The 22443-nt window shown below is 43.8% G+C and overlaps 1 protein-coding gene across 1 annotated transcript in view; it reads left to right on the top strand.

The window, feature by feature from the left end:
- The first annotated feature begins 405 nt into the window (after positions 1 to 405).
- LOC106601912 (rho GTPase-activating protein 5) overlaps positions 406 to 22443 on the top strand; it is a 39710-nt gene continuing 17672 nt past the window's right edge. Inside the window, exons 1-3 of the mRNA XM_014194348.2 lie at positions 406 to 681; positions 2332 to 6225; positions 7367 to 7517. Coding sequence (XP_014049823.1) covers positions 2512 to 6225; positions 7367 to 7517 — 3865 coding nt within the window. The 5' untranslated portion in view covers positions 406 to 681; positions 2332 to 2511. The remainder of the gene's footprint in view (positions 682 to 2331; positions 6226 to 7366; positions 7518 to 22443) is intronic.

A 22443-nucleotide genomic window follows, 5' to 3' on the forward strand; every position in this document is an offset into this window, starting at 1 on the left:
TCTTCAGATTGACTATTTTGTATGTACATATCCCAAGAATGAACATGTTATAACCATGTAATAAAATGGTTTGGCTCCACGCTACATACAACATAACCACCAATATGTGTCCGTAGCCTTAAAAAGTCTTCTCTATTCTCAAGTAAGAAAATCAGACAGGCCAGGCTGATGCACCATTTGAAAAATGTACGTATAAATGCTACAGTCTCAATGAATATGTTTATTCTTGTTGACAATGTGCCATTTCCTGGGGATGATCCCCAGTCCTCGGTATGTTATCAGTATCACACAAATAGGCACACCAAACATTCAGGCATTAGTTAATACATTGACATTCTTCATTTACACAATTACATAGCAACCATGCACGAGCGTCGCGCCCCCGCTTTGAGCCCTAATGGAAAAGTTACTGAGAGCGATGGTGAGAGCATTATGTATCAGTCGCCATTACTGACTGGGATGAGAGGGGAGGGAGCAAGGTCTCGGATTACACGCAGCTAACACCAATAACACTAAATATATGAAAACAATCACATTTTGAATAGAAAGAGTATACGCCGAACGCTCCCTGTGACTTAAAGGACACGAGCCGTTGAGAAAACGAATTTGCTGGAGTAAAATAATACACTTGGAATGCTATCTTTTTTTCGTGGTCTCGGGAGCTGGGAGCGACCATGTTAGGTAGGGGAATGTAATTTGGAATGGACTGCATCGAGTTTCTTCATTAGCTACACTCTGGATAGCATTGTCTGTGTCAAGTAAATTCCAAATAGTTATATTCACGACCAAGGGAGGTAACAAAATATTCCGGCAAGGTCCTTGTAGTTTATATTTTGCACTCAGTGAAATGTATTGTTCGACTAACACTATCTTGCTAGCTAGCCAGCGTTAGCTACAGCTTGCTAGCTAGTTAGCTAACGTTAGCAGGCTAACCTCAGCCAGAGAGGATTGACTGGAAGCGAGCATTTATTTGCGTGGTGTCGCGGCAAGGCCCGCGAGCTGGCTAGTCATTCTTTCCTGCAAATATCATTGATGGGTTGTCATTGTCATAGTTTCTGAATACAATGGCATAGTCAGACGTAGCCTTTTATTGCATGGGTTATTTTAATTGTACCAATAGTGCGCAGATTAAGCGCGTCAGCTAGGCCAATTATTAACTTGCAAGCTAACGTTACTGTCTAGCTAATGAACCTATGATTGTTGCAAGATGATCGTTCATGTGTGGGTTACTCGCAAATTGTCTAGAACAGCGTTCTGTTTTTAAATAACCTCTACATCTCGTGGTAGTGGATTGCTTCTAGTGAGTTTAACGTGTGCCTCCCCGGCGATGAAATTATTGGTTGTATGTCATTATCATCAATGACGGGGGTTGAGTAGGGCTCACAGTTCAGAACGTAGTTAGCAGACATTGAATGAAATGTAGTCAGGTACTAGCTCCAACTATTAATGAAAGGAAGTCACACAACGACAGAGTGAAGGTGGTGATGGTTTGCGATTGTCTACCTTCTCACTTGGATACTGATATTCACATATCTCGCTAATAACTAGAACAGCAATAGCTATGTAATAATAGCTACATTCCTGTCTAATACAAGCGTGGGACCGGTGTAGCTACATTATTCTGTCGGACGTCAATCTGATTGATTTGCTTGTCTGTTTGCTATGTAACATGTCATGATGGGGTGTGTTGCATGATTCTTACAACCATACACAGTGAAACAAATAATAGCCAGTATTGTTGTCAAAATATGCAGTAGATGTGGCAGGTGCAATAGTCTTCCAGTAACCTGCAACAATAGTATTGCTTGGAGTAAACTGAAACGTAATCCATATTGAATGATGATGAATAGTAGTTTATTTCTAAATTATTTGTGGGTCACTGGTTATTCCACTCAAAGTGGAAGAAATACGTTTTTTTATGGAATTACCAATATTCTGTGGGGAAAAATACACTATGAAAAGAGTCACTGACACTGAACATGGGATTTATTTGTTGTTTTACTCTGACAGACTGTACAGGTTTTATAAAAAATTGTATTTGCTACTAACATAGTCATTTCTGTAGGTTTGGCTTATGTGACAGTCTCTAGAGAGGGAAATAGCATACTGTTGCTGTTCAGATTTTATCATTAGGCCTGTGGACCATTTGCACCTTGACAATGACTCACTGCAATAACAACACCAAATGTCACCCTATTCCCGTCATAGTGCGAAAGTTGTACACTATAGGGAATAGGGTGCCATTTCGTACGCAAACCATATTAGGCCTATGAAATCAGTTTTTTGGGGTTCCTATGTGTGTGTTTTTCAATAATACACTTTGTTTTTCAGGGAGGTGATAATAGGGGAGAACCAGCTTCCCAAGGATCTAGGAGGAAACAGGGATTCACCACTAAAGGGACAAAGCCATGATTGTGCAACACTACCCTATCTAACCAATGGGAGTGGAATGGTAGCTGTGCTGGTGGAAACCTTTCCTGAAAGTGACAAAGCAATGACAGGGGGAATATAATGGCCAAGAACAAGGAGGCACGCCCCCTAACATATGCTGTCAGTGTTGTTGGCCTCTCAGGGACAGAGAAGGAGAAGGGCAACTGTGGCGTGGGCAAGTCCTGCCTATGCAACAGATATGTGCGCTCCAACGCGGACAGCTACTACACTGAGCACACTTCTGTGTTGAGCACAATTGACTTTGGAGGTCGCGTGGTGAACAATGATCACTTCCTCTACTGGGGTGAAGTGCCACACCGAAGTGATGATGGGCTCGAATGTAAAATTCAAATCATTGAACAAACAGAGTTCATTGATGATCAGACTTTCTTGCCCCATCGCAGCACAAATCTGCAGCCCTATACTAAAAGGGCTGCAGCCTCCAAGATACAGTCTGCTGAAAAGCTGATGTACATTTGCACCGACCAGCTTGGCCTGGAGCAGGATTTTGATCAGAAGCAGATGGCCGATGGGAAACTGAATGTTGACGGTTTTATATTGTGTATAGACGTGAGCAAAGGCTGCAATAGGAAATTTGAGGATCAGATGAAATTTGTCAACAGCCTTTATTCTCAAATGGTCAAATCGAAAAAGCCCATCGTCATTGCTGCAACGAAATGTGACGAGTGCGTGGAGCAGTATCTAAGGGATCTTCAGGCATTCGCTGCAAGCAAAAAGAACCTTCTTGTGGTAGAAACGTCGGCTCGATCTAGCATCAATGTAGACCTGTGTTTTAATGCGTTAACCCAGCAGATGGACAAAACACGAGGCAAACCCAAAACCATTCCTTATTTGGAGGCCTACAAAGTTCAGAGACAGTTAGTAGCCACAGTATCCGACAAGTTTGAAAAGCGGATTGTACAAACCGTCAGAGATTATCACACAAGTTGGAAAATGGTGAGTAACACGTTGAAAAACCACCCTGACTATGAGGAATACATCAACCTGGAAGGCACCCGAAAAGCTAGAAACACCCTCAACAAGCACATAGAACAGCTGAAGCAGGAACATATCAGGAAAAGAAGGGAAGAATACTTCTTGAGCCTGCCAAAAATTCTCAATAACTTGCTCAACAACTTGGAAGAACTTGAGAACCTGAGCTGGTCGGAGGCTCAAAGCATCTTGAAGAGCAGGGCTGAGTTTCAATTTTGGTTTGTGGTGCTGGAGCACATCCCGTGGGATGAGACGGACCAAATTGACAAAGTCAATGACAGAAGAGTGCCCTTTGATCTCCTCAAAACGTCGGAAGGGGAAAAGATTTATCAGAACCATGTCCAGCATCTGTTCTCAGAGAAAAGACGGTTAGAAATGAAGGATAGATTCAAGAAGACGTTGGATCGAGTCCATTTCATCAGCCCTGGACAACCCTGGGAAGAGGTCATGTGTTTTGTCATGGAGGACGAGGCCTACAAGTATATCAGTGAATCTGATCGCAGGGATGTTTACAGCCAGCATCAGCAGGAAATAGTTGAAAGGGCCAAAGAGGAATTTCAGGAAATGCTTTTTGAACATGCCGAGCTGTTTTATGACCTTGATTTAAACGCCACCCCAAGCTGTGACAAAATGAGCGAGATCCACACTGTGCTCAATGAGGAGCCCAGATACAGAGCCCTGCAGAAACTGGCCCCGGACAGGGAGTCGCTTCTCCTCAAGCACATCGGGTTCGTCTACCACCCCACAAAGGAGACGTGTCTGAGTGGACAGAGCTGCGTTGACATGAATGTCGAGCAGGTACTGGCTAACAGGCTAGTTCAGCTGGACCACAGTCGCTCTAATCTCTACTATAACAGTGCCAACATTGATAAAGTAAATCTGTGTCTCTTGGGAAGGGAGGGTCTCGCACAAGAACTCGCAAATGAAATCCGAGCTCAGTCCACTGATGATGAGTACACCCTGGATGGGAAGATCTATGAACTGGAGCTTCTGCCTGTTGATGTCAACTCAACGTTGCTCTTTAGCCATACATGGGCGTCGACATTCAAACCTCACGGAATCTTCTGTGTCTTCAGCTCCATAGAGTCGCTAAATTGTATTGGCGACTGCATAGGGCGAATCAGGGCAGAGATTGCACAGAACAGGAGGGAGAGATACGCTCAGCCATTGCCATTCATTCTAATCCTAGCAAACCAGAGAGACAGTGTTTGCAAAAATATGCCTATCTTGAGGCATCAGGGCCAACAGCTTGCAAATAAGCTACAGTGCACCTTTGTAGACATACCCTCTGATACTTTTCCACGGAAGTTTAATGAGTTACAAATTAAACAGGCTCTCAGAGGAGTATTAGAAGGACTAAAGCACAACTTTGATGTGATGAGCCCTCTGCCTTCCATCAAAGACATGTCAGAGACCGACTTGAGGATCGTTATGTGTGCCGTGTGTGGGGATCCATTCAGCGTGGACCTCATCCTTTCACCTTTCCTGGATTCACATTCCTGCAGCGCAGGGCAACCTGGCCAAAGTAACACTCTGATCCTCAACAAAATCATCGGCGACAGTCGCAGAAGAATACAGGTCACAGTCCTCTCCTACCACTCCTCCATCGGAATCAGGAAGGACGAGCTTGTCCACGGATACATCCTGGTCTACTCGGCTAAACGCAAGTCCTCCATGGCGATGCTCAGAGCTTTCCTGGCAGAGGTCCAAGACGTCATCCCTGTTCAAATGGTGGCCATCACAGACAGTCAAGCCGACTTCTTTGAGAACGACGAAATCAAAGAGCTCATGACTGAAGGGGAGCACATCGCTACGGAAATAACCGCCAAATTCACAGCTCTATACTCTCTGTCTCAGTACCATCGGCAGACGGAAGTCTTCACACCGTTCTTCAACGAGGTGCTAGAGAAGAAGAGCAGTATCGAGAGCGCCTTCATGTACGACAGCTCTCGAGACTGTATGGGTGCGAGCGAAGATGTCTTCCCCCAGTCTCCCCACAGTCATTCCCCTGCTTACAATTACTACCCTGACTCAGAGGATGACACCGAGGCTCCTCCACCTTACAGCCCCATCGGGGATGACGTGCAGCTTCTTCCAACGCCTAGCGAACGTGCTAAGTACAGGATCGATCTGGAGGGAAACGAGTACCCTGTCCATAGCACACCTCTCAGTGACCACGAGCGCAACCACAGAGTGCCTCCCCCGGTTAGGCCCAAGCCTATACTACCCAAGTCCAACGTCAAGAAGCTGGACCCCAATCTCCTGAAGACCATCGAGGCTGGGATGAGGAGCAACAGACGACAACGCGGCCCCATGGCCCACGGTGAAGACGTTGAGGCGTCCGACAATTACGCAGACCCCATAGACACTCTCCTGAAATCAAAAGGCTTCAGCGACGACATCTACGCTGTCCCGGAGGACACCCAGAGCAGGATTGTCAAAATGCGCAACTCGTTTGGGGGGCTTCACGTCTTGCACGGGGATGAGGAGAACGGCTTCGACCGCAAGGCACAGGCCAGCAGGAGGCCCTCCAAGTATAAGCACCGCTCAAAAATACTCTTCAGCAAAACCAAGATGTACCACAGACGTGTCCACTCCGACGTCAGCGACGATGAGTCTGGGCCGGCCATGCAGAAGAAGAAGAAGGGCAGGGCCCATCGGGGCAGTGAGGAGGACCCCCTGCTCTCCCCTGCTGACCCCTGGAAGGGAGGGATAGACAACCCTGCCATCACCTCCGATCCAGAGCAGGATGACATGAAGAAGAAAAAGAAGAAAACGCCAAAGACAAAGGAACCTAAAAAGGTAAGTGTTGTGATTCTTCATGTTCTGTGTAATTGTTTCTTATATAATTGTTTTAATGTTGTTTTAGATAGGCCTAATACTGTAAAGAGAAATCAAAGCTATTGTACATGTTATATGTAATTGTACATTGTCTAACAGCTGGTTATACAGTCCAGTGATCTCATGCACTACACATGATTGCTATGAAAGAGATTCAGAATCGTCTGCACTCATGCAGTGAAGCAAGTCGATGTTTTATCTATCACACTGAGAGCAAACGTGACTTGCAATTTCTGTTCAATATTGCAACATCACATATTCCTGGCCAAACATGCACTCCCATTCCTAAGCAGTTAAGACAAGCTACAACACAAGCAGTGACAACATAATCACGGTTAAATATGACCGCCATATTGCGGATAGCCCCTTCTGTTGTCATAGTTGAGGAGTGAGAGGAGATTTATGCAGTTGAAGAATATCTGGGCATCCCACTGTATTGTAGTCTGGTCTGGATACAGTTGGCCAGATGTTAAAGTCTTTTGGAGGCAGGCAGGGTTCCCAGGGCTTGGAGGAAGTGCACTGAGGCATGAATCAGTGGACAGTGTTTATGTCCAAAATGGCACCCTATTCCCAATTTAGTGCACTACTTTTGACTAGAGCCCTATGGACTCTGGCCAAAAATAGTGCAATATATAGGGAATAGGGTGACATTTGGGACATAAGGGAGAGATTGGCCTGTTAGACTATATTCTCCCTAACTTTATATTTTCACAGAAATACAGTAGGTAAACCATCACAATTACATTTCAAAGAGCTTCTTCATTTTGTAAATTATTTGGTCTGCATATAACAGGGCAATCTATCATACGAAAATGTTTTGGCTAAAAGCCAAACTTCACATATTACAATCATGAATCGGTGACAGTACAGTAGCATTACTGCCATGAAGAATACTCTCATTGTTTGAACATTTTGCTTCCTTTGATAATCAGGCAACAGAACATTAAACAAAGAACAAAATATTATTTCTTGCAAGATGTTTTACACTTGTGGGGGATGACAACTCTTGAAGAATTGAAATTCAAAGGATTTACTTTTTTCTCTGTCTTGAAAACGATGCTGTAATGTTTTCTTTCACTTTGTGTTTTTGTGTTATTCACAGCCAAAATCCAAGCCCCCAAAGCCTTTGTACCCACCCACACGGAGGAACTGGGACAGCAACTACTTTGGTGTTCCCCTGCAGAACCTGGTCACCCCGGACCGGCCAATCCCCTTGTTCATTGAGAAGTGTGTGGACTACATTGAACGTACTGGTAGGTTACGTTTTATCTGTTCTCCTTCATCTCTGATTTGGGTTGTTGCTATTTGAGTGTGTGAGCATGACGCTGTAGTAGTGTGTGTGGGTGTGCCTTCCATTTCTCTCTTGATCATAGGCAACCCTAAGTACTGTATGTTTTGCTATTTGGTTGGAATTCACTTGAGCTTTTTGTGGCCGCTGCTAACAAAATGTGGGATTTATTCCTGCTGCCTTTTCACTACTAGCTGACAGTTCTTGGGAGTTCAGTTCAATGATAATATGATAAGTCCTCTGCCCTAACAGACTGGCATGACCTTTATGACGGACCATCATTGGAGTTTTGGTTACTGTTCAATGTTTCTCCTATATTTATTTAGCAGCGGCACACCGCCACTGTTAAATCAGTCGCCACTGAAAAAAAATAGACACAAAAAAATACAAATATATACATATCGAGAGAGAGATTTTTTTATTCTGCCGAGACATGCTTTTAAGGTCAGTGACAAGTTACAACATCCGATCCGCCGAGAAACCTCCAAGGTAACTAGCTAGCTAATCAAATCAAATTGTATTGGTCCCATACACATATTTAGCAGATGTTATTGTGGGTGTAGCTAGCTTGTAATCCTGGAAGTGTAGCCAGCCCTAATAATAGATGTATAAATGTATGCCCCAGGAAGACCAAAGCCATCAACCCACCGCTGCTTAAAAAATCCTAGGGGAAAGATTGCCGTTATTGCATTACAAACCACTGAATTCCAGGAAGAAGAGAGGATGAATTTATTAGATCTATGGTGTGGTTCCTTGTAAGGGTCCCCTCTTGTTTGTATCGACTTAACCTTGCTTAAGATCTTCTGAAGCGCTTACTTAGCTCACTTGATCCTTTTAATTGTTGGATCTCATAAAATGTTGGGGTTTAGTCTTGTGATTCATTAATTTGGCCCATGGGTTTTAAACAAGCTTATTCACTGAGATGCCCAGCTACATTTGTTCATAATCCTTTAGTAGTCAAACGTAGCATTGTAGCAATATCGTTTCCCTTTGCAATGAAACAAAGGTCTTGACCCGCCCTCATTTCTGCAAAGTGTATCAGTCACCAGCTGCAAGCAATGACTGGGGAAAGAAGACTCTGCTAACTGCTTACACACTCAATCGCGGTTTTCGTTAAAGTTGTCCTTTTTCCTCAGTAATAAATTGCGTTTCAAGGGGGGTAGAAGAGGGGAGGGCGAGCGACTGGGCATGGTGAATGATTAAATGGAATTTGATGTTGATGCATTTGGAAATCTCATTGGCCATTATTGTCTAAGCACTTAGCCTAATGCGAGAGAGGGCAATATTTTGAAGGCAGCAGCAGAAATCTCCCTCTAGGGTATTGGTTATGATATCTGATTTGTAAATCTGCAGTTCACAGTAGTGAAACGATATCCTCTCTGAGCTTAGTGAACCCGCCATGCAGCATTTGTTTTTTTCCTAGATATAAGAAAGTGGGTTTCCATTAGTTTTGGGGGGTTGAATGTAATCTCAGAGCATATGTTAACCCAAACTGGGTAAAAAAATCTGATTATTTTTGTTTGCTTTGAAGTAAGTGGAATAGAGTAGAAGTCTGAACTAATTCTAGTAGTAGTCATTAGAAACTGCCTGCTATTGCTTTCAGGGGCATTGTGCCCCACTACTTCCCTTTACCATGCTTTGTAGCTGACCACCATATTCAATGGAAACATTGACTGGTAGGCCTACTAATCAATACCCAGTGAGTGAGTATCTTAGTAGTCGGTCTCAAACAAACCAACATGGTGGTACATTTCACACGGGTCCGAGTAGCCTAGTTTGTGGCCAAAAGAGTTTGGCTTCTGTTGGTTTCTTATGACAATTGTGATGAGACTCAGACAGGGCCTGAATTTAGCTCTGGGGACCTTGGTTTCCACTGGACTGGAAGTCCTGTGCTAAGAAAATAGTTATAATAGGTGGCAGACTAACATCGGATCACTGAACATAACATACAACAGCACAGTGCTGCAGAGTGCAGGAAGAGAGTGGCTGGTTTCATCAAGAGCCTGAAGAATGCTGAAACAAAATGAGCAATCACATTCAATTAACAGACACCCATGGCAGCCCATTTTCTCTCACCATCTCTCCTCTCTCTCTCTCACCCTTTCTCTCCCCTGTTGCTATGGGCCCTCTCATCTCTCCACATCACAAAATGGAGGAAAGAAAATGAAAGAATTAATGACATGCTGCATAAAGAAGCATGTTCAGACTGGCATGCTGTGCTGACTAGTAGCTAATCTTGGGTTATATATACAGTACCAGTCAAAAGTTTTTACATTGTAGAACTATTGTGAAGACATCAAAACTATGAAATAACACATATGGAATCATTGTGTAACCAAAAAAGTGTTAACCTCTCTAGGGCCAGTGGGACGATTTCGTCCCACCTACGTAACAGCCAGTGGAATCCCGTGGTGCGTTATTCAAATACCTTAGAAATGCTATTACTTCAATTTCTCAAACATATGACTATTTTATACCATTTTAAAGACAAGACTCTCGTTAATCTAACCACACTGTCCGATTTCAAAAAGGCTTTACAACGAAAGCAAAACATTAGATTATGTCAGCAGAGTACCCAGCGAGAAATAATCAGACACCCATTTTTCAAGCTAGCATATAATGTCACATAAACCCAAACCACAGCTAAATGCAGCACTAACCTTTGATGATCTTCATCAGATGACAATCTTAGGACATTATGTTATACAATACATGCATGTTTTGTTCAATCAAGTTCATATTTATATCAAAAACCAGCTTTTTACATTAGCATGTGACGTTCAGAACTAGCATACCCCCCTGAATTTACTAAATTACTCACGATAAACGTTCACAAAAAACATAACAATTATTTTAAGAATTATAGATACAGAACTCCTCTATGCACTCGCTATGTCCGATTTTAAAATAGCTTTTCGGTGAAAGCACATTTTGCAATATTCTAAGTAGATAGCCCGGCATCACGTTTCGTGACAAAAAAATTCTAAATATTCCATTAGCGTACTTCGAAGCATGTCAACCGCTGTTTAAAATCAAATTTTATGCCATTTTTCTCGTAAAAACGCGATAATATTCCGACCGGGAATCTGTGTTTTAGTACAAAGAGAGAGAAAATAAAAACATGGGGTCGCCTCGTGCACGCGCCTCAGTGTCATTGTCCTCTGATAGACCACTTACCAAAGGCGCTAATGTTTTTCAGCCAGGGGCTGCTTCGACATCATTCAGCTTTTTCCCGGGTTCTGAGAGCCTATGGGAGCCGTAGGAAGTGTCACGTTACAGCAAAGATCCCAAGTTTTCAATAAAAAGAGTCAAGAAGCCCAAGGAATGGTCAGAGAGGGCACTTCCTGTACAGAATCTTCTCAGGTTTTTGCCTGCCATATGAGTTCTGTTATACTCACAGACACCATTCAAACAGTTTTAGAAACTTTAGGGTGCTTTCTATCCAAAGCCAATAATTATATGCATATTCTAGTTTCTGGGCAGTAGTAATAACCAGATTAAATCGGGTACGTTTTTTTATCCGACCATGTAAATACTGCCCCCTAGCCCTAACAGGTTAAACAAATCAAAATATGTTTTATATTTGAGATTCTTCAAAGTAGCCACCCTTTGCCTTGATGACAGATTTGCACACTCTTGGATTCTCCTCAACCAGCTTCATGAGGTTGTCACCTGGAATGCATTTCAATTAACCTGTTAGGGCTAGGGGGCAGTATTGACACGGCTGGATAAAAAAACATACCCGATTTAATCTGGTTACCACTCCTACCCAGTAACTAGAATATGCATATACTTATTACATATGGATAAAAAACACCCTAAATTTTCTAAAACTGTTTGAATGGTGTCTGTGAGTATAACAGAACTCATTTGGCAGGCAAAACCCTGAGACATTTTCTGACAGGAAGTGGATACCTGATGTGTTGTATTACCTTTAAACCTATCCCATTGAAAAACACAGGGGCTGAGGAATATTTTGGCACTTCCTATTGCTTCCACTAGATGTCACCAGCCTTTACAAAGTGTTTTGAGTCTTCTGGAGGGAGATCTGACCGAACAAGAGCCATGGAACGATGATGGCCCATTAGACACCTGGCGCGCGAGTTCATGTTGGGTACCCTCGTTCCAATACGTTATAAAAGAGTATGCATTCGTCCACCTTGAATATTATTCATGTTCTGGTTAAAAAGGCCCTAATGATTTATGCTATACAACGTTTGACATGTTTGAACGAACGTAAATATATTTTTTCCCCTCGTTCATGACGAGAAGTCCGGCTGGCTTAGATCATGTGCTAACAAGACGGAGATTTTTGGACATAAATGATGAGCTTTTTTGAACAAAACTACATTCGTTATGGACCTGTGATACCTGGAAGTGACATCTGATGAAGAGAATCAAAGGTAATGGATTATTTACATAGTATTTTCGATTTTAGATCTCCCCAACATGACGTCTAGTCTGTATCGCAACGCGTATTTTTCTGGGCGCAGTGCTCAGATTATTGCAAAGTGTGATTTCCCAGTAAGGTTATTTTTAAATCTGGCAAGTTGATTGCGTTCAAGAGATGTAAATCTATAATTCTTTAAATGACAATATAATATTTTACCAATGTTTTCTAATTTTAATTATTTAATTTGTGACGCTGACTTGACTGCCGGTTATTGGAGGGAAACGATTTCCTCAACATCAATGCCATAGTAAAACGCTGTTTTTGGATATAAATATGAACTTGATAGAACTAAAAATGCATGCATTGTCTAACATAATGTCCTAGGAGTGTCATCTGATGGAGATTGTAAAAGGTTAGTGCATCATTTTAGCTGGTTTTATGGTTTTGGTGACCCTGTCTTTGAATTGACAAAACATTACACACAACTCTTGTAAATGTACTGTCCTAACATACTCTAAATTTATGCTTTCGCCGTAAAACCTTTTTGAAATCGTAAAACGTGGTTAGATTAAGGAGATGTTTATCTTTCAAAGGGTGTAAAATAGTTGTATGTTTGAAAAATTTGAATTTTGACATTTATTTGGATTCAAATTTGCCGCTCTTGAAATGCACCTGCTGTTGATGGAGTGCACCACGGGTGGCACGCTAGCGTCCCACCTAGCCCATAGAGGTTAACAGGTGTGCCTTGTTAATTTGTGAAATTTCTTTCCTTACAGCGTTTGAGCCAATCAGTTATGTTGTGACAAGGTAGGGTTGGTATACAGAAGATAGCCCTATTTCGTAAAAGACCAAGTCCATATTATGGCAAGAACAGCTCAAATAAGCAAAGAGAAACGACAGTCCATTACTTTAAGAGATGAAGGTCAGTCAATCTGGAAAATGTCAAGAACTTTGAAAGTTTCTTCAAGTACAGTCGCAAAAACCATCAAGCGCTAAACCATCAAACTGACTGTCATAAGGACCGCCACAGGAAAGGAAGACCCAGAGTTACCTCTGCTGCAGAGGATAAGTTCATTAGAGTTACCAGCCTCAGGAATTGCAGCCCAAATAAATGCTTCACAGAGTTCAAGTAACAGACACATCTCAACATCAACTGTTCAGAGGAGACTGTGTGAATCAGGCCTTCATGGTGAAATTGCTGCAAAGAAACCACTACTAAAGGACACCAATCAGAAGAAGAGACTTGCCTGGGCCAAGAAACACAAGCAGTGGACATTAGACTGGTGGAAATTGGAGTCCAAATTTGAGATTTTTGGTTCCAACCGCCGTGTCTTTGTGAGACGCAGAGTAGGTGAACGGATGATCTCTGCACGTGTGGTTCCCACCGTGGAGGAGGAGGTGTGGTGGTGCTTTGCTGGTGACACTGTCTGTGATTTGTTTAGAATTCAAGGCACACTTAACCAGTATGGCTACCACAGCATTCTGCAGCGATACGCCATCACATCTGGTTTGCGCTTAGTCCCACTATCATTTGTTTTTCAACAGGACAATGACCTCCTGGCTGTGTAAGAGCTATTTTACCAAGAAGGAGAGTGATGGAGTGCTGCATTAGATGACCTGGCCTCCACAATCACCTGACCTAAATCCAATTGAGATGGTTTGGGATGAGTTGGACAACAGAGTGAAGGAAAAGCAGCCAACAAGTGCTCAGCATATGTGGGAACCTCTTCAATACTGTTGGAAAAGCATCCCAGGTGAAGCTGGTTGAGAGAATGCCAAGAGTGTGCAAAGCTGTCATCAAGGCAAAGAGTGGGAAATGGTAAAAATAAAGAAAAACCCTTGAATGAGTAGGTGTGTCCAAACTTTTGACTGGTACTGGTACGAGAGAGAGATTTGTTTCCCCAGGGATTCACAATAGTAAGGAAGGAGTAGCCTGTTCCCTTGATGCACTTTTTCCATTAGTGGTAATGGAGGCCTGTGATGTTCACAAATAGCCATGGGCAGATAAAGCCGTCTCCCTGGATCACAGAGAAAGTCAACAGTCAAGTTAACCCACACCAGATGGATGAGGGGGGGTCACAATAAGGGACGACTGAGTGACATTTGTGTACATAAAATGTAGGCTATACAGTAAGTAAAGGAGATGAATGCATTGGTATTCTATGAGCAAACCAGTATTTACTCCTAGCTACACTGAACAAAATATAAAAGCAACATTCAACAATTTCAAAGATTTTACTGAGTTACAATTCATATAAGGAAACAAGTCAATTTAAATAAATTCATTAGGCTCTAATCTATGGATTTCACATGACTGGGAATACAGATATGCATCTGTTGGTCACAGATACTTTAAAAACAAGGATCAGAAAACCAGTCAGTATCTGGTGCGACCACCATTTGCCTCATGCAGCGCGACACATCTCCTTCGCATAGTTGATCAGGCTGTTGATTGTGGCCTGTGGAATGTTTTCCCACTCCATTTCAATGGCTGTGCGAAGTTGCTGGATATTGGCGGGAACTGGAACAAGCTGTTGTACACGTCGATCCAGAGTATCACAAACATGCTCAATGGCATGACATTCAGCCTCCAGAAATTGTGGACAGATCCTTGCGACGTGGGGCAATGCATTATCATCCTGAAACATGAGGTGATGCTGGCGGTTGAATAGCACAACAATTATCCTCAGAATCTCGTCACGGTATCTCTGTGCATTCAAATTGCTATAAATAAAATGCAATTGTGTTTGTTGTCCGTAGTTTATGCCTGCCTATACCATAACCCCACCGCCACCATGGGCCACTCTGTTCACAACGTTGACATCAGGAAACTGCTCGCCCACACGATACCATACATGCTTTCTGCCATCTGTCCTATACAGTTGATTTGTCCGTGACTCGCACACTTCTCCAATGTGTCAGTGGCCATCAGAGGTGAGCATTTGCATACTGAAGTCGGTTACGATGCCGAACTGCAGTCATCGTAACCGGTTTCTGACAGTTTGTGCAGAAATTCTTTGGTTGTGCAAACCCACAGTTTCATCAGCTGTCCAGGTGGCTGATCTCAGACGATCCCGCAGGTGAAGAAGCCGGATGTGGAGGACCAGGGCTGGCATGGTTACACGTGGTCTGCGGTTGTAATTCCGGTGGACATACTGCTAAATTCTCTAAAACGACGTTGGAGGCGGCTTATTGTAGCGAAATTAACATGACATTCTCTGGCAACAGCTCTGTTGGACATTCTTGCAGTCAGCATGCCAATTACATGCTCCCTCAAGACTTGAGACATCTGTGGCATTGTGTTGTGACAAAACTGCAAATTTTAGTGGCCTTTTAATATCCCCAGAACAAGGTGCACCTGTGTAATCTGTTGAATCAGATTCTTGATATGCCACACCTGTCAGGTGGATGGATTATTTTGGCAAAGGTGAAATTTGTGCACAAAATTTGAGATTAATAAGATTGTTGTGTGTATGGAACATTTCTGGGATGTTTTATTTCAGCTCATAAAACATGGGACCAACACTTTACATGTTGCGTTTATATTTTTGTTCAGTATACATTTGTTAGACACACAAGTAACTGAGACCAAAATTATCTTTTGCAATACTGACCTGGTTAACACTTCTGTATCAGCCTGCATGTTAAGCCCTCAACCCTCAGTATGTGTCCTGATTAGTAGGTTTTCCAATCGGACCACCGCTGCTGTACTTACAGATACCAGGCAAGAGGGGGAGCAGAGAGAGGACTCAGACCAACTCAATGGGGATGCAGTTACAATAACCATGAGCTTTTTCAGCATTCAAAGTGACTTTATGCTGAGTGGAAAAGCATCAGTCAGTTCTTTCACAGCAGTGTGTGTGTGTGCGTGTTTAGCCCCTGGATCTGAAGATGGGAAGGGTGGGGGTGGCGACTGAGCCACGGCGTCCTGTTTATCATTCTCCTCAGTCTCAGGGATTACTCTGCTCCTCAATGGGCCAATGATTGTCAGGCGCCAGCCATGCTAGTTTCTGAGTTACTCGCGCTAGCCCTCAATGTCAAACATGACGAGGAAACGGATCTCTCTCTCTCTCTCTCTCTCTCTAGAATACTCACTGTACTACAGTCAATATTGAATAGGAAAAAGTAAAAGATTTGTTGACGTATTCTAACTTTGATTAGGCCTCTTCTATTCTTTTCTAGGTTTGTTTGTATGTGTATATTACCTTTTGTTTTGTTGAAGTCTTTTTCTGGGTGTCGGAAGTTGAGAGGGAGGGATAAGGTGGTACTGCGACTAACAGTAGCAGCCATAATTAATCATCTTTCCCTTGTTCTTTTGAAGTGTCATCTCTGGTGAGCTGTGATACTGCATTGAAGTGTTGCCATCTCTTTCTCTCTCTGTCTCCGTTTGTGTGTATATTGCCCTGAGGTCAGTCACAGCCTGTTGTTCAGGTGATTTGTTCATGTCCAGGCAGGAGCTTTTAGCCAGGGCCTCAGTGAGCCAGGCCCAGGGGGAGAGCTCAGAGCTGGGTGGAGGGAGGTGCAGTAGTAGGGCCATGATCAGATGTACAGTATTAGTCAAGCCTCCTTTCAATCCAGCTCCAGCAGTAGCTTTGGGGTGGATGGGTGTCATTGTAGGCCCTGTGCTGTGTACTACTGGGGCATGGCTTTGCCTTGTGGGGTTGGGCATGACATGGCAGGCCCTGTGCTCCAGCTAGCAGCCTCTGGGCTCTGCCCTGTGATGTGCCTCTAACTACCACCTGCCTGGCTCTCTCCCCTCCAGTCAGATGAACTATGACTCAACCCCCCCCCCCCCCCCTCCACCATGACAATGGGGATCTGTGTCCTCCAGACTGACTGAATGATTCGTCACACAAACAACAATCAGTTATGCATGGCACTTTGGGACACGCTCTTCTCTTTCTACAGCAATACTGGAACTGAGGGTCTGACCTCTGCTGCTGTTGTGTTCTACTCTTCCTGCTACACTGACCGTTGTGACTCAAGCACCTTGCTGGAGGCCAGCTGCAACTGGGGAATTTTGTGATGATGTGGCAGACTGCTTTTTCAAGGTCTCCACGGACGGGGCGAACGCTTAGTGGTCCATGTTGAACAAGACAAAGTCCTGTTATTCCCTTTGGCAGCTTGCTCTGCTCCGCTCTCTCCCCTCAGTCTGGGGCCAGAGGATGTCACAGAGGGAGCTTGAGTGAGTTGGATATGACAGAGCTGTCGACTCGGCACACATCAGGTCCTGTCCTTCTCTAGCTGTGGCTGCAAGCAGGCTGGGCTGGGTGGTGTTTAGCACTCTTCTTCATCCTACGCCTCTTGCTCTTCTTTCTTCCTCCTCTTCTTCCTTTTCCACCTCTTCCTCCTCCACCTCCTCTAGCCTGGTGCTGGCCCTAGGAGGCCCCAGTGTTTTTGGGTCTGTGTATAACAGCAGGCCTGGGTCTTCTTCAGTAGAACACAGTGTTTGCAACGCAAAACGAAAATCTGTATTCTTATTGGAAAAGCTTATGTAGTGCCGTCCTGTTTCACTCTGATTCTAAATGTTTTCTCACTACGCAACATGACCCTGTTCTGTTCTAAGCTGCCTGCCAGTGCCACCGACCCTCCCTAGTGAGTCCCCACCACAGGCACCAGGGGTGGCCCTCCCCTTCCTCTTCTGCTGGCAGTCATGTCACATCAGCCTCACCATGGAAGAACAACACAACACAGCCTGAACAGAGCACACTCTGCCAACAGGCCCTGAACACTGTACTGGTTCCATCAACCATCAGCCAGCCCTACCCACCCCATAGCAAGGAGCTCAGAGTTCCTCTTTTCTGTTTATCAACACTTAACTGTTGGTATGGTAACCAGGGTCAAATTACCCTGAGTAATGCACTACTGACACACACCATAGGACATTTCTTCTTGTTTATGTAAAGGTTTTCATGGCTCTAGGCTGGCAGTTGATCGGCGCTGGCATAGTGGCTTGGCATGTAGTCCTCCCCACATCACATCGTCGTTAGTATGACAGTGTTAACCAGCGTAGCTACTACACCTTAGGTATTAATACTTCTCAGGGCTGCTGGAGTGAAGTGTTTGAATGAGCGGATCATTGTGTTAAGCCTCTCTAACACTCTTAGCGTGATTAGCCTGTGTGTGTGTGTGTGTGTGTGTGTGTGTGTGTGTGTGTGTGTGTGTGTGTGTGATACTTGGTACTTTTCAGAAACATTTTCTAGGCTGCCAGCAAAAACGAAAAGTATTGAAAAAGTTTAAGGAATTAAAAGAATGTAGCTAGCTAGCTGTTGATTGGAAAGTTATTCCAATGTGTCATCACCATCAATATCTTTGGCTGATGTCATCAAAGCCTGAAAAAGTCAATTTCTAAGAGTAGAATATCAGCACGGCCTTATCATATACAATGTGTTCCTATTAGTTAAACTTTAAACTTAATTCTGATTACAAGCCTGTTTTTGTTGCTGGCATAATCCATCACATTTATCTCATTATATTCAGGCCAGGATTTTTAATGGGCCTCGCAGCTGTTAATCTTTTACAATAAGGCAACTAATGTAGCTTTGCTCTGCTGCTGCTGTCCCTGGTGAGAGAAGAGAACACGACCGAGAGGAAACAAAAGGGAAAGGGGCAGGGAGGTGTAAGGAAAGTGGAACAGTGATGTACATCTTTCTCATTTACTGTCACATGCACAGATATATAAACTATAAACTCAGCAAAAAAAGAAACGTCCTCTCACTGTCAACTGCGTTTATTTTCAGCAAACTTAGCATGTGGAAATATTTGTATGAACATAAGATTCAACAACTGAGACATAAACTGAACAAGTTCCACAGACATGTGACTAACAGAAATTGAATAATGTGTCCCTGAACAAAGGGGGGGGGGTCAAAATCAAAAGTAACAGTCAGTATCTGGTGTGGCCACCAGCTGCATTAAGTACTGCAGTGCATCTCCTCCTCATGGAGACCCTCTCAAGCTTTGTCAGGTTGGATGAGGAGTGTCTCTGCACAGCTATTTTCATGTCTCTCCAGAGATGTTTGATCAGGTTCATGTCCGGGCTCTGGCTGGGCAACTCAAGGAGATTCAGAAACTTGTCCCGAAGCCACCGCTGCGTTGTCTTGGCTGTGTGCTTAGGGTTGTTGTCCTGTTGGAAGGTGAACCTTTGCCCCAATCTAAGGTCCTGAGTGCTCTGGAACAGGTTTTCATCAAGGATCTCTCTGTACTTTGCTCCGTTCATCTTTCCCTCGATCCTGACTAGTCTCCCAGTCCCTGCCGCTGAAAAACATCCCCACAGCATGATGCTGCCACCATTATGCTTCACCGTAGGGGATGGTGCCAGGTTTGCTCCAAACGTGACGCTTGGCATTCAGGCCAAAGAGTTGAATCTTGGTTTCATCCGACCAGAGAATCTTGTTTGTCATGGTCTGAGAGACCTTTAGGTGCTTTTGGCAAACTCCAAACGGGCTGTCATGTCCCTTTTACTAAGGAGTTGTTTCCATCTGGTCACTCTACCATAAAGGCCTGATTGGTGGCGTGCTGCAGAGATGGTTGTTCTTCTGGAAGGTTCTCCCATCTCCACAGAGGAACTCTGGAGCTCTGTCAGAGTGACCATCAGGTTCTTGGTCACCTCCCTGACCAAGTCCCTTCTACCCCGATTGCTTAGTTTGGCCGGGCGACCAGCTCTAGGAAGAGTCTTGGTGGTTCCAAACTTCTTCCACTTAAGAATGATGGAGGCCACTGTGTTCTCGGGGACCTTCAATGTTAGTATCTCAACACAATTCTGTCTCGGAGCTCTATGGACAATTTCTTCGACCTCATGGCTTGGTTTTTGATCTGACATGCACTGTCAACTGTGGGACCTTATATATATATATATATTTTTTTTTTTAATAAGATTATTTCATTAATTCAGATCTAGGATGTGTTATTTTAGTGTTCCCTTTATTTTTTTGAGCAGTGTATATATAGCAGGTTGAGAGCTTCAAGTTCCTTGGTGTCCACTTCACCAACAAACTAACATGGTCCAAGCACACCAAGACAGTCGTGAAGAGGGCACGACAAAACCTATTCCCTCTCAGGAGACTGAAAAGATTTGGCATGGGTCCTCAGATCCTCAAAAGGTTCAACAGCTGCACCATTGAGAGCATCCTAACGGGTTGCATCACTGCCTGGTATGGCAACTGCTTGGCCTCCGACCGCATGGCACTACAGATGCTGGAGGAAACAGGTACAAAAGTATCTATATCCACAGTAAAACGAGTACTATATCGACATAACCTGAAAGGCCGCTCAGCAAGGAAGAAGCCAATAATCCAAAACCGCCATTAAAAAAAGCCAGACTACAGTTTGCAACTGTACATGGGGACAAAGATCGTACTTTTTGGAGAAATGTCTTCTGGTCTGATGAAACAAAAATAGAACTGTAGATGGGTCTTCCAAATGGACAATGACCCCAAGCATACTTCCAAAGTTGTGTCAAAATGGCTTAAGGAGAACAAAGTCAAGGTATTGGAGTGGCCATCACAAAGCCCTGACCTCAATCCTATAGAACATTTGTGGACAGAACTGAAAAAGCGTGTGCAAGCAAGGAGGCCTACAAACCTGACTCAGTTACACCCGCTCTGTCAGAAGGAATGGGCCAAAATTCACCCGACTTATTATGGGAAGTTTGTGGAAGGCTACCCGAAACATTTGACCCAAGTTAAACAATTTAAAGGCAATGCTACCAAATACTAATTGAGTGTATGTAAACTTCTGACCCACTGGGAATGTGATGAAAGAAAAAAAAGCTGAAAAAAAATCACTACTATTATTCTGACATTTCACATTCTTAAAATAAAGTGGTTATCCTAACTGACCTTAGACGGGGACTTTTTACTAGAATTAAATGTCAGGAATTGTGAAAAACTGAGTTTAAATGTATTTGGCTAAGGTGTATGTAAACTTCCGACTTCAACTGTAGGTGAAAATGTAAGTCTAGGTGCTGATCGGAATTGTGGAATAATACTAATGTTAAGGTAGGATTTGAATGGAGAAAGCTGATCCAAGAGCAGCGCTGCCTTTTTTCATCCTATCTGTATCGACACATGCTCCAACGACACACTTAATGAATGTTCTCTCCGCAAGGTGTTCTTGTGACCCTAGGTAACATGATCAGCTTGTCAAACTTGTCATTATGGATTACAATGCCTATGTCTCTGTTCCTTCCTCTCATATCCAGTCACCCTGGCTGCAATCCAGTCAGCACTGGAAGAGGAGGATCGAGAGAGGAGGGAGATAGAGCGAAGGAGTTCATGTTAATGATTGCCTTCTCTGCTGTCCTCTAGTCAGTGCAGTAGCAGCGTGAGGCCCCAGTTGCCGTGCCTCCTCTCATCCCTCATTCTGCTAAGTCTTCTCAAGTACCAGGGGAGCTGCTTTCTTACTGTCTGCTCTGCTGTAGGTGTACACATTCTTGATGGCACCTTATGTCCACAGACAGACCGATACTCAGACAGACGACGCTCTACTCCGCTCTGCCAACTGGGCTTGATGTCTATGAGCTCATCCTTTACTCTTTTACTCCTGGCTCAAATGCCTCTGCATGAAGGTAGTGCACTATATAGGGAATAGGGTGCCATTTGTGATGAACCCTGGGTCAGTGTGCTCACTCAGCCCCAGAGAAGAGAGGAGCAGTTATGTGTCTTGTCTAGAGTATCTACCTAAGCTTTTCATCAAAGTTTACATTATAATTGTTTAAACCCTGGCCTGCTGGGTTAAAGTTCATAGAAGGAAATCAGTCACTTGGAAGCCAGGCTCAGCCAATCAGAATTAGTTTTCCCCCACAAAAGGGCTTTATTACAGACAATTTTAGAGTGGCCTTTTATTGTCCCCAACACAAGGTGCACCCTGTGTATTAATCAGCTTGTTGATATGCCACACCTGTCAGGTGGATGGATTATTTTGGCAAGGAAGAAATGCTCACTAACAGGGATGTAAACAAATATGCGCACAACATTTTAGAGGAAATTAGCTTTTTGTGCATATGAAACATTTCTGGAATCTTTTATTTCAGCTCATGGTACACTTTTCATATTTTTATATTTTTGTTCAGTATAGTTAGCGATGGTACCCTACTGTATTATGTATTTCTCCCAAATGCCTACCTATTCCCTTTTCTTTATTACGTTTATGTACTTTTTTACCCCTTTTTCTCCCCAATTTCGTGATATCCAATTGTTAGTTATGGTCTTGTCCCATCGCTGCAACTCCCGTACGGACTCAGGAGAGATGGAGGTTGACGCAATTCGTCTCCTGAAACACGACCCTGCCAAGCCACAATGCTTCTTGACACACTGCTCACTTAACCCGGAAGCTAGCCGCACCAATGTGTCGGAGGAAACACCGTACAGCTGGCGACCGGAGTCAGCGTGCATGCGCCCGGCCTGTCACAAGGAGTCGCTAGAGCGCGATGGGACAAGGACATCCCGGCCGGCCAAACCCTCTCCTAACCTGGACGACTCTGGGCCAATTGTGCGCC

This window comes from Salmo salar, chromosome ssa01, assembly GCF_905237065.1.
Source record: "Salmo salar chromosome ssa01, Ssal_v3.1, whole genome shotgun sequence".
Taxonomy (NCBI): domain Eukaryota; kingdom Metazoa; phylum Chordata; class Actinopteri; order Salmoniformes; family Salmonidae; genus Salmo; species Salmo salar.